Here is an 11,916-nt window from a genome sequence, read left to right as displayed (position 1 = left end):
AACCTTGCCAAAAATTCATGGCTGCTCATGCAGCTCTATGCAAGGATATGCTAGAAAATAGATAGAGTTCTCAGCAAGACCTCCCCCGTAAAGGCCTTGCTGAAGGGAATGCTTATGCAGTATTTTTTTTAAGTTTATGCAGGAAGCGTGCATGAGATTTGAAACCATCCGTGACAAGCAGCTGAAATCAGGCTAATGTGAACCCCCCTAATGGGTAGCCAAGAAGCTCAGCTACATTCTAGAATCTTTCTTTTTAAGCCACTTGGGGCCAACCCCGGCCAACCGCAGGACTAGGACTCTCCGTCTTTCCCCACCCGGAGGTATGCATCTTGCGGCCCCCGCGGACGGCCAGATCACAACGGTGCTAAAGGATGCACCTGGGACGCCCGTGTGGGCCCGAAGGTGCAGCAGGAGGGGCCCCGTATTCGGCGAGGAGAGAGGGCGCTCCTCTGTTCCATGCCCCCTCTACCTAGTGCGGCTCCAAAGTCCAGTTTTCACTTTTTCCCTGCCATGTTCAAAAACCTTCACTCATTCTATGAGTGCCTCCTTCGGAGGCGGCCGCTTCGCGTCCAGGAGGGACTTCCCCCGCCCCACCCTCACGCACCCTTCTCTCGTCTTCGACCACGGAGAAATACTATACATTACACACGTCTACGTACATTCGGCACCGGGATTTAGATGTCCATATACTTTTTTTTTTGGAGGAGAGAATGGAAGTGCGTTGGGGGAGGGGGGACAAGGTCATCGGATGGTGCGGGCCTTGTTGATGAGGAGGATGAGGTCGGAGTGGCAGAGCTTGAGGGAGTAGAAGAGGTTGAGGAGGATGCGGTTGAGGGCGGTGGTGGCGAGGGCGAGGAAGGGGGGCAGCTGGTCGAGCAGGAAGCGCTCGATGTCGCGCAGCGGGTGGGGCTCGTCGGCCGGCTCGGAGGAGCCCGAGGAGCCGGACGAGCTGTGCGACGCCCGTCCGTCCGCGCCCGCGCCCCCCGGCGTCGTCTGCATCCGCTTCTCGTACCGCTCGATGAGCAGCAGGGGCTTCGTGTACAGCGCCTTGAGCTGCTCGATGCGCGGCCCGATCTCCGTCCTGATCCGCTCGTTCTGCTTCCCCCACACAAAAAACACCCTTCTCTCTCAGCTTCTTCTCAGCTTCTCAGCGGGGAAGGGGGGACGGACGAGGAACTTAAGCGGGCCGTCGAGTGCGCCGCGCAGGACGAGGTGCTGGTAGGCGTCGAGGTCGGCGCGCAGGCCGGCCGGGGCGCTGCCGTGGGGATGGGCGAAGACGCGCCTGAAGGCGACCACGAGGCTGTCGGCGGCGGCGATCCAGCTGACGATGGCGCGCTGGGAGCCGGCCAGGTCGGCCGGCAGCGCGTCGAGCGCGCGGGCGCCGCGCTTGACCCGGCCGATGAGCCCCGCCAGCGCCGGCGGACTCGTCCATCCCGCGCCTCCGCCTCCGCCGCTCAGCCGGCCGCCCAGCCGCGCCGCGTACCGGGTGCCGAGGGGCGCCGCCGACCGGGTGATCACCTCGCCGACGACCTCGTGTCTTCGCTTGGTCTACTACAGACACACACACATCAGCGATCCTCTCTCTCTCTCTCTTTCCTTGGCGATGGAGGGGGGTGGGGGGGGCGCTCGCCTCGTTGATCGTGTCCGCCACGCGCACCATCCCGTCGCGCGCCTGGACCAGGGCGGGCAGGTCGGGGTCGTCGGGGTCGGTGTACTTGATGATCTGGTCGAGCAGGAGGGAGTACTTGAGACAGCGCTGGACGGGCTTGATGAGCAGGCTGTGCGCGCAGGACAAAGAAGAAGGTCAGTGTGGGTGTGTGGGGGGTCGGGGGAGAGGTCAGTGTGGATGTGTGTGTGGATGTGTGTGGGGGGGGGGGGGGGGAGACTGACGAGGCGAGGTCCCAGGCGCTGGTGCGGCCCTGGCAGAGGCGCTTGCACTCGTTGAGATAGCGGATGCCGAGGATCTCTTCGGTGGGCTTGTGTGTCTGGTTGTCGCGTTTCTTCTGCTTGCGCTCGAGCTTCTTGGTGAGCTCTTCGAGGCGTTTGTTGGCGGGGCCATACGTGGAGCAGTAGACGGTGAACAGGGTCTCTATGCGTGGCAGCTGTCGATAGGCTGTCAGTTTTGTGGCTGTGTGTGACTGTGTGAGTGGATGGCTTACGAATTGGATGAAGCAGCTTCCGATCTGGTTTGTGCTGCTGGCTTTGGCGAGTGCGTGTTCGAGGGTGGCTGCGAGCTGAGTGAGGGGTGTGATGTTTGAGAAGATGGCCAGGCGGTCTGCTGGGGTGAGTGCGGGGGGTGCGGGGGGTGGTCCTGCTGCGCGGTAGAGGTAGATGTCCTGGATGACTCTGAGGTCGGCGGCGTAGATGGCTTCGGTGTGGAGCAGTTCGTCGATGGCTCTGCTGCGTTTGTTGTCTGTTGATGATGATGTTGTGGTTGTGGTTGTTGTGGTTGTGGTTGTTGTGGTTGTGTTGGTTGCTGGGGAGGGTGGTTGGGATGCTGCTGAGTGGAATGAGCTGGATGAGTGGTTTGCGGTGAGTCTGCTGACCCAGAGGATGTTGTCCATCCTGCTGCTGCTGCTGCTGCTGCTGGTGATCGAAGGGTTGTTGCTGGTGGTGGCTTATTTATATAGATTAGTGCTGCTCCCCATCCAGAAGGATCGATCATCGAAGATCCAGCCACCAGCCTTTGTCCAACCCACCGCCCCAAAAAAAACACACACTACACTACACACACACTCCACACAGCAAACTCATTGCACTGTCTATCAAGGAGATTAACATGGAGAGGCGAGACAACCAACTGGAGTACAAGAAACGGGGGTTTCACAAAACACAAGCTGATCCTCTCAAGCCGGCGCACTGCTCTGGACAGCATGCTTGCGCGCCTCGAGCACGGCCAGCGCGTCGGCATCCACAAAGACCCGCAGCCGGCCGTCCGCCGGGCGCACCTCGGCCCGGACGAGCTCCAGGGTGGGCACCAGCCAATGCGCGCCACACGCCGAAACTATGTACCAAACAACTCGTCAGCTGGCACAACAACAACAACAACAACAACCGGAGCAGCCAGCCGGGCTCAACTCTTCTCCGCCGGATGCGACGTGCACACCGCCAGCGTCAGCGCCCCGCTCGCCACCCCCGCCTTGATCCCCGACGGCGAGTCCTCGATCACCAGACAGTTCCCGGGCTCATAGCCGAGGCACTGGGCGGCCAAGATGAACGGGTCCGGCTAGGAGCACCAAGACCAGCTCAGTTCCTTAAGACAAAATGCCCAGTGAGAGAGAGAGACGCACAAAGGGCTTCCCGTTCTTCAGCCGCGGGTCGTCCGCCGTGATCGTCACCTTCGGCGGCGTGATCCCCACCCGGGTCAGCGCCCCGTAGCAGTACGTCTTGGCCCCCGACGTGGCCACCGCATAGCGGCCCTCGGGCAGGCTGTCGAGCAGCGCCCGCACCCCCGGCAGGATCCGCACCGACTTGTCCTGCACCAAAACAGCCCGCGGTCAGCACCAGGCGCCACCAGGCGGGGCGCGGCAGAAGCGCACCGTCAGATCCGACACATCCACCTCCTCCTCGTCCGTCTTGATCGCCTCCTCGTCCTCGTCCTCGTCCTCGTCCTCGTCCTCGTCAAACACATCTTCATCGATGTTCGACGAGTTCGGCTCCTCTGGCGGGGCTTGCCCGTTGGCTGGGGCCTGCGTCAAGGGCTTCAAGCCCAGCGCCTGCCCATCGACCCAAGAATTAGCTCATTCAAGCCGTGGCCGGCGAAAGAGAACTCACCGCCATCCGAGCAGAGACGCCGTCGGGGGTGAGCGACTGGGCCAGGCTGGACTTCCGCCGCGGCCTGTGGTCGGCGGGGTTGATGGAGTTCTTGCGGCTGGTGTCGCGGCTGAGCCGCTTGCTGCTGGCGACGCTGGAGCGCCGGGAGCGCAGCTCGTTCTGGAAGTGGTCGGCCTGGCGCAGGATCTCGGTCTCGAAGGCCTCCACGTGCGGCTCCATCTCGGCATTCGACATCCGCCGCAGCGCCGGCTGCAGCTCCTTCAGGTTGTCGATCGCCCGCCGCCCGTGCGTCGCCGCGATCACCTCCTGCCGGTCCCGGTGCAGCCTCTCGGCCACCGCGCCCCACGCCGACTCCACCGCCGCGATCGAGTCCACTAGGGTCCCGTCCATGTCGAACTTCAAGCCACACACACATCATCAGGTTATTATTGAGCCCTCTCCCTGCACCCTGCCCACACGGGTCACTCACTAGGATCGCATCCACCACCATCTCGGCTTGGTTTCTCGGCGCGAGAGTCTGGCTGCAGAGGTTGAAGAGAGACATGGCGAAGAGGGTTTTCTCAGCTGGGTCCTACACAAAGTGGGGTTGTACGTAGAAGGGGAATGGGATCGAGATGGGTGGGTTTTATGGACGATAGGGACTGGCTGGCCGAGCTGACTGCCCATCGATCATGGGCATCCTTCTATTTCACGCACGACCCTCTCACCCGAAAAAAAAAACCATATTAGCCGCTGCAACTACATATCTCGCCCGAGACTGCAGGACGATGATGTCAGCCCACCCCCGGCGCGTAACTGTCCCCGGCACACCGAACCATGTACATAGCTCGGCCGCCGGCAGTCGCCCCAGATATCCGCCACGAGCCTCCGCGCTCGAGCCCCCCTGAAACGTGCACCCTCTCCTGCCACAAACACAGGGCCCTCCTCATCTTCACACTCCAAGGCGCGCCCATCGATCCTGCTGTTTGGCCGGCCCAGCCTCCCAAACCCATCCTCTCCCACCCCCACCACCGCGCGCGGTGGTGATACCGGAGTATGATCAGGCCCCCACAGTCATGGGGCAGCCATCGCTGTACACACACATACCATATCATATCTCATGCCCATCCTCACAAAGCATAACCATCCCCATCGCCATCCTTCGCCACACCCGCGGACGCACTCTCAGGCCACCACGAAGTGCGGCATACATCAGCACAGGCCGTCCGTCGGCAGCTGCTCCGCGGATAGGGCCCCGGGGCTCGGCACAATCCGCCCGGACGCCGCCGCCCGGTCCGGCCGCTGCCGCGCGGATACCCGGGCCCCCGACAGATCCGCCCACCGCGCCCATCCGCATTCGGACCGCGGGCTGCCTTGGAAGCTGCGAGCGGGCCGGCGGCTGCAGCATGCATACAGAAAGAGAAGCCCTCCCTTCTGCGGGGCAGGCAGCGACCCTCCGAAGGAGGAACTTGTGCAGCCATGTCACCGCGTCACCGTTGAGCGGCTTTGGTGTAACACACTTCTTGGGGGCTCCACCTCCCTTGGGCATCACACTTCACTCAGATCTAAGCTTGTGGAGGACGCAGGCCAGGGCCCTGCGGAGGCCCTCAAACAATCTCTATGGGAAAACATGGAAAATCGGACCAAGAGGCAATTTCCCAAAATCACCAAAATCTCGGCCTCACCCGTCTATTCTCTGATTGGTAAATCAGCCTCTCTCACTGATCGAACATGATCAAAAATTCACATGCGCTGTGTTGGGACAGCAAGCTCAACCTCCAAGCACTACATGTAAGAAACAGACAAGTTTTTCTTAATCAAAAACTCCGGCAAATCCTAGTTGGACATCGTATTTCTTGTAAAATAATGGGTCTCTACAATTTGGGAATGGTTTTTGATGTGGATGAAGATCCACATCTTGAGCAAATACACATCCTCACAATGACCATTTTGACCAGTCATCATGAGGAGAAAACACCCTCTCAATGACCGGTCAAACTGGTCATCTTTATGAACACATTTTCTTGATGGCCGGCGGGTCAACCGGTCATCAAGGGCCATCAAGAGGAACACAATATACTCTTGATGAACCGTCAAACCAACCATCAAGAGGATGTTTTCTCCTCAAGATGGCCGGTCAAACTGGGCATTGTGAGGTTGTTTGTTCCTCACAATGACTGATTTGGTCTGCCATTGAGAGCATTCCTCTCAATGAACAGTTCAATTGGCCGTCAGGAGGATTCCTCTTGATGACCAATTTGATTGGCCATTGAGAGGATTCCTCTCAATGTCCGGCCAAGCCGGCCATGGAGGGGGTGTGTTCCCCTCTTGATGGCCGGTTTGACCGGTCATTGAGAGGGTGTGTACTCCTCTCAGTGACTGCAATACACACCAGCTGATGTACAGCCATTCTCAAAAAGCTTGCGGTTCCGGCAGGCTGAGAATCCAACACACAAAATTTATTTTCTCAGCCCCCTCCCCTGTATCCTTCCAAATCTTCCACTCTTTGCACTACTTCTCTCCCACACCCCCTTCCTCCCCCCGACCCAGCCCCACCTCCCCGCCTGATCAGACCCACCCACATCTCAGCCGGACCCACCCAGCAGCCAGCCGGAACCATCTCTGGAGATGGGAGAAGGAAATTATCTTTGTCAGAGCTGGGGGCATTGACCTTTTCTTTGATCTTGTCAAGGTGACTGTTGTAAGCCAGTGTGTTAGCTTCAACCAGGCCCTTAATTGCCAAGATTGATGAAACTTGGGATTGATTGAATGGAAGGGCTTTGTCCATTCCCACCGCACCTGAGGGCAGGGCATAGCACATTGAATTGAATCAATTCAAGTATTTGTATTCAAATTTGATTCGAATCAAATAATGCCTAGGAAAATTTAAGCTTGAATGTTTGTGAAAATGTGAATAATGGCTCAAAGGGGCACATAGCCAATGCAAGCTTCTCTGGGGCCCAAAGGCCCCAGATGAGCTTGCACAGGCCCTCTACCAGCCCCTTTGGTGCAACACAAAAAAAATCTGCCTCTGGCACTTTGGAAAGTGCATCCGCCACTACAAAAAGTGACTCTGACACCATGAAAAGGGTGTCTGCCACTATGAAAATTGTGTTCGCCACTATGAAAAGTGTGTCTGCCACTATGAAAATTGTGTCTGCCACTATTGAAAGTGCGTCTGGCACTCTGAATAGTGCGTCCACCATTATGAGATATGCCTCCGGCAATATTATAAGCGCCTTTGGCACCATGATATTTTTGACAGATGACCACCTCAAAAATATATGGCCCAGAAATGGGCCAAAATAAGTCAAAAGCACAAACAATGTAATTTTTTGGTGTTTTTAATGTATTTAGGAAGTTTTTCTGTTGAATATGTCCAAATACTTGAATGTTCAACAAATCAGTGTTTGAGGGGCCCAAAAAACGTGTCAAATACCACCATGCTATGCCCTGCCTGAGGGTTTGCCTGTGGGCCTGCCGGCCAATTGAGTGCTTGATTTCTGGTTTGTGTTAGACCAGGCTTGTGGTGCAACATAGTTGGAGGGCTTTGGTAGGACTTGGAACACCAGCATAATGTATACTTGAGATCAATCCGGGGTTCTGGGGTTGCCGCAGTGCTTCTTGTAAAAGTGACCCTTACAGCCATGTTAGAAAAGCTTGTGGGCTTGTGTGGCTGAAAATGATTTCTGCATTTCAGCCACAGGCCTGCACAGCTTCCCTGCACAGGAAGTTGAAACCCCTTTGGGCGGCTGGGTCAGATTGAGGAGGGTGCCGGGCTGGCCATGGGCAGGGGGGATGTGTGGGAAAGGAGTTTGTTTTTTATTTACAGATTTACTTTGCACATCAAGGGAAACTTGTTGTGCACGGGAATTTCCGCTAACTTATCAAAGTCCCTCCCCATGCGGGAGGTCGGAGTTCGGAGTTCGGGTGGTGGTCCGGGGGGTGACTCATTTGGGTGGAGCTTAAGTTTGGCTGGTGGCGAAGCCACCCCTCCGGCAGGGAGGGACTTACGGCTAAAGCGACTGTTTGGGTGGGAGACCACCCACCAAAAAGTGATGGAAAATCACTTTTTGAATTTTGTAGCCTGCAGCTTCAATGCTGCCCCCCCCCCCCCCCCATTATCGGAACTTAAGCTGCTTTATACTTTGTTGATTTTTTGAGCTCATCACATCAACATCACATTTTCCAAGTTTTTTTCGATAAATTTTTGTAAAGCCCACCAAGACTCAAGTCAGCGGTCTTCACAGGCGGTGCCTGGCCCCGCAGGCCTGTGCGGGTCAAGTTTTTGTTTCTCTTATTTTGGCTTTGCTTGTCTGCTATACTTTTTCCTTTGAAAATCTGAGCTGACAGGAAGGAAGATGAGGTGCGGGTGCATCTGTCGATGCTCGGGACCTCATATGTAGCTCGCATAACAAGCGAGCTACAGGCTCTCAAAGTTGAACCAGGATTTTGCCTGATGGTCTCAGGCGAGCACCCCCGCTTTGGGTCTAAGTCCCTCCCTGCGGTCGGCGGCACTCTGCTCCCCACTCAGCCCCGCAGAGGAGGGACTTTGTTAAGTTAGGAATTTCCGTTGACTGGAGGTCAGTTGAAGCTGGGCCCCCCTCCGTGCGCGCCACCAGCTCCCCCAAAAAACTTTCCGCACACAGGGGTGCGGTGACAGGTGGCCGGGTTGAGACACTCCGGTCATCCGGAGCAGCGAATCCTCTCGATGACCGGTCTATTCCGGTCATCAAGAAGATTCATCTCTCTTGATGACCGGAATAGACCGATCATTGGGAGGATATATCTCTCTTGATGACCGGTAAAGACCAGTCATCAAGAGGGCACGTGCCCCTCGATGACAGACCGGTCATTGAGAGCATCACCCTCTCACTGATGATGTGCCCTCTTGATGCTCTCAATGAACGGAATAGACATGCCTCTTGATGCCCTCTCAAAGACTGGTTTGTCATCAAGAGAGTGGTGTCCTCTCGATAACCGGTCTCTACCGGTCATCAAGAGAGATGTATATGTGTGGGTTTTGCTTATCAAAACAAAGCAAAACACTATTGATGAAATTGAACAAAATATGAAACAAGACAGGAAAATAGTTTGTAAGGCTATTTTCTTTCCATTTGATTAATTTTCTTCATAGAGATGCCAATGCACCTGGGCTAGAAGCTTGACTTAGATCTACATACATATCTAGATATAAATTGATTGCTTTGAGAGATGCTTTGAAAGGTCTGTGTATATGAAGTCTATGATTGTGAGTGATAAAGGCCGTGGAGTATCATTCAGATAGGGTTCTATCGAGACATTAAGTCTTGGGAGTTCATAACGCGAAACGGAACTGCAAAACTACGGCATTTTTGTAAAAGGTCCGAGTCCATTTCTTTTCTAATAGTTTTTGTCGAGCATTGGAGTTGGTGAGATTGGAGAATGAATAAATTGTCTGCTGCGTGCTAATAGAAAGCTCATCAGGTGTGATTGGTGAGGATACAAAGAAGATTTAGAAGAGGGAGTGGTTTCCATCGTTCCGTTATATAATTTTGGCTGAAGAATGAAAACACTAAAATGGTCAGCCGTGTGTGCGTCCATCACACGAGACAACGGGCAGCCAAAAAGACTTACAATATTGCTGATGGGAGTCAGAAGGGGTCGTCGATGGACCTGGATGGCCGCTGGGTTAAACCAGCGGGATCGTCTTCCACAGCGAGCAGCCATTGGCGACATAACCGCCTTGTTTGGCTTCGTCGCCGATGTTACATTCGTCGGTTGGTCTTGAAAGGAACCTGCCGCAGCTGAAGCCGACCGAAAACCTGCATCCGTTGATTGACTTGACGTGCAGAAGGACGTGGCTGGCCATGCCGCTAGCCCGCTGGGCGGGGTCGATCGTGTAGAGCTCCTTCAGCTCCGTCCTCCCCTCCTCGCCATCCGTCCCGCCGAACTCTTGACCCAGCGCCTCGGCACAGAACGAGTCGATAAACTTCAGAATCTCGCTGCGGTTGGCTCGGATCGGAGATGCTGTCCTACAGACGATCTTTTCTTCAAAGTTGTCCAGATTTCCTCGCCCCCCGATTCTCTGTCTTCCAGCCGTCCTTCCAGATGCCCTTCCAACCCCGCTCAAGCTGAAAACGACAATGATACTTCCAATGAGAACCTTCAACGTCCATCCTTTGACCCGTTTCCTCGTCACTCTCTGTAAACCAGCTTCGAAATGATTCGACATTTGATTGACTATGGCCGTCGTTTAAAATAGCTAAATTATCATAAATATTTATGTCCGTGGTCCCTACGCACAACCGGATGTGGTATGATAGAATCTTAAGATTTCGAAGCAAATTAGAAAAATTAAGAAATTGGGAGAGAGAAAGATGAAAATGCCAAGGCGTCTGAAGAGTAGCTTGTATAGCCGTGCTACCGATAAGCGGTGCCGACAGGCGGCTCTAGAACAGTCGGCACGACTGCGAGAGGATACGTATTACAAACTTCAACCCTTAGAGCATCCGCATCCGTCGCTAGATTAGCCTCTAGCTCGGATTACGACCGGAATAGGCTATTCCGATCGGCCTCTCAACACTGTAGAGGTGGGTGCAGGTTGTGCATGCGAGGGCAGCTTTATACTGTAAATACTTGCTGCTATTTTTTCGCAAATCCCGGATCCAATTCCGATCCCGAAATCCTTGTATGTAATGCCCCCAGACTCGGAGTACGACCCAGCCCACACCCGCAATGCTACAAATCCAAACCCAGGGCCTGTCACATCCATCCTTGCTGCTATGGATATGTCACTTGTCTCCTCCAGCATCGCGTCCTTCAGCCGTGCCCCGTCAACACCCGACACCCCCGGAAAATTCTGTACATAAATATGTACTCGGACACGGTGAGGAATCTAACTTAACACAAGTCCCCCTGGTGGGAGGCTCGCTGTGGCTGGCCGCGAAGCGGTCCCTCCCCCAGGGAGGGACTTGCATATTATCCCCAATTTCATAGGGGAGCAGAAAGTACCAAATGGCTGTAGGGTTTTTTAACTTTTTAATAGCTCTGCCCCCAGCACCTCCAAAGGTCTGAGCCACACCTTTCTGACCCTTTGACATCTCCTCTACAATTCTGTCTCCTCAGAATTTTTGTATCACCATCAATGTATTTTTAATAAATTTTTGAAAAGTGACTTCTCAAGAAATGGATCTGCACAAGGATTCACAAGGCTGTATTGCTTGTAGATCTTGGGGACCAAAAAATCTGCATGCTTTCTAGGTTGTATGTAAATTGACACATTGTATGTACAAAGCTAAGATCACCACTGTGCTTCCCTCTGGCCAAATGTGGATCCACACATGGATCTTCCAAACTTAAGACATGGTTTGGAATTTTGTTTTGCTGCCTTGACCAGATTCCTGAACACTTTTGCCACTAGGGAGTGCAGTCTTTGGATTGAGAGGCTGGAGCAGGGATCAAAATTTGCGCATTTATCAAGGCTACAAGACTGTCTATTCAGTTTTCTTTTATTGTTTTTATTACAATTTATAGGGCTGTATTTTTATTTTTTGCACTGAATATCCCTTCTGCTCCTGCCAAAATTGAGGGATAGCGAGTAAGCCTCTCCTACGGAGAGCGCTCCGCGCGGGTCCCCCGGATCTCCGTTTGAGTGGCTTTGTTAAGCTAGGTGAGGAATTTAGTGACGAATCATGTGTTGCAACACCCAGATGAGTTTGTTGGGGTTGCATCCGCAGTGACTGCGCGTGAATTCGCCTGGGTGTCGCACGGAAAAATGCCGTGTGAAGATCGACACGAAGACCCTCATCTCGCAAGTACTCTGACTTATGATGGTCAACCACACAAAAAGTACACATCATTCTTGTTCCTTCGCACTTGATTTCTACTTTTGTTCCGTTGCACTCTCATTTTTTGCATGTTTTTTCCACAAAATGTGGTTTATTATTCTTCATAATGTGAATCTAAATGAAAATCTGAAAAAGTGTCTTGTCCGTAATAAAAAGAATAAAAAATGAGCAAACAAGATATGTGAGTAGTAAAAGAGAAACATCAGATAACATGGTTGCTGTCAACATCATCAAACAGATCATTGTTATGGTCAGCCAATCTGATCCTGTGTGATTCAGTCAAATCTTCTGATGCACCTGATTCGCCATCTGAGTCTTGATCGTTAAGTACTTC

General features: G+C 53.9%; 2 protein-coding genes across 2 annotated transcripts; both read right to left on the bottom strand.

The window, feature by feature from the left end:
- Positions 1-741: 741 nt before the first annotated feature.
- PtA15_5A886 (uncharacterized protein) lies at positions 742-4,318 on the bottom strand (the record flags this gene model as incomplete). The annotated part of the gene is made up of 11 exons (XM_053169694.1): positions 742-1,095; positions 1,171-1,548; positions 1,658-1,778; positions 1,891-2,102; positions 2,160-2,400; positions 2,878-3,004; positions 3,079-3,226; positions 3,291-3,476; positions 3,540-3,716; positions 3,775-4,170; positions 4,244-4,318. 11 exons carry the CDS (start codon positions 4,316-4,318, stop codon positions 742-744), a joined length of 2,415 nt encoding a protein of 804 aa, XP_053020866.1.
- Positions 4,319-9,424: 5,106 nt separating this feature from the next.
- PtA15_5A885 (uncharacterized protein) lies at positions 9,425-9,967 on the bottom strand (the record flags this gene model as incomplete). The annotated part of the gene is made up of 1 exon (XM_053169693.1): positions 9,425-9,967. The coding sequence occupies one exon, from the start codon at positions 9,965-9,967 to the stop codon at positions 9,425-9,427; it is 543 nt and encodes a 180-aa protein (XP_053020865.1).
- Positions 9,968-11,916: the final 1,949 nt, after the last annotated feature.

The sequence above is a fragment of the Puccinia triticina genome, chromosome 5A (genome assembly GCF_026914185.1).
Source record: "Puccinia triticina chromosome 5A, complete sequence".
Lineage (NCBI taxonomy): Eukaryota > Fungi > Basidiomycota > Pucciniomycetes > Pucciniales > Pucciniaceae > Puccinia > Puccinia triticina.
The sequence above is the reverse complement of the archived record's forward strand: the minus strand, read 5'-3'. Positions and strand labels throughout refer to the sequence as shown.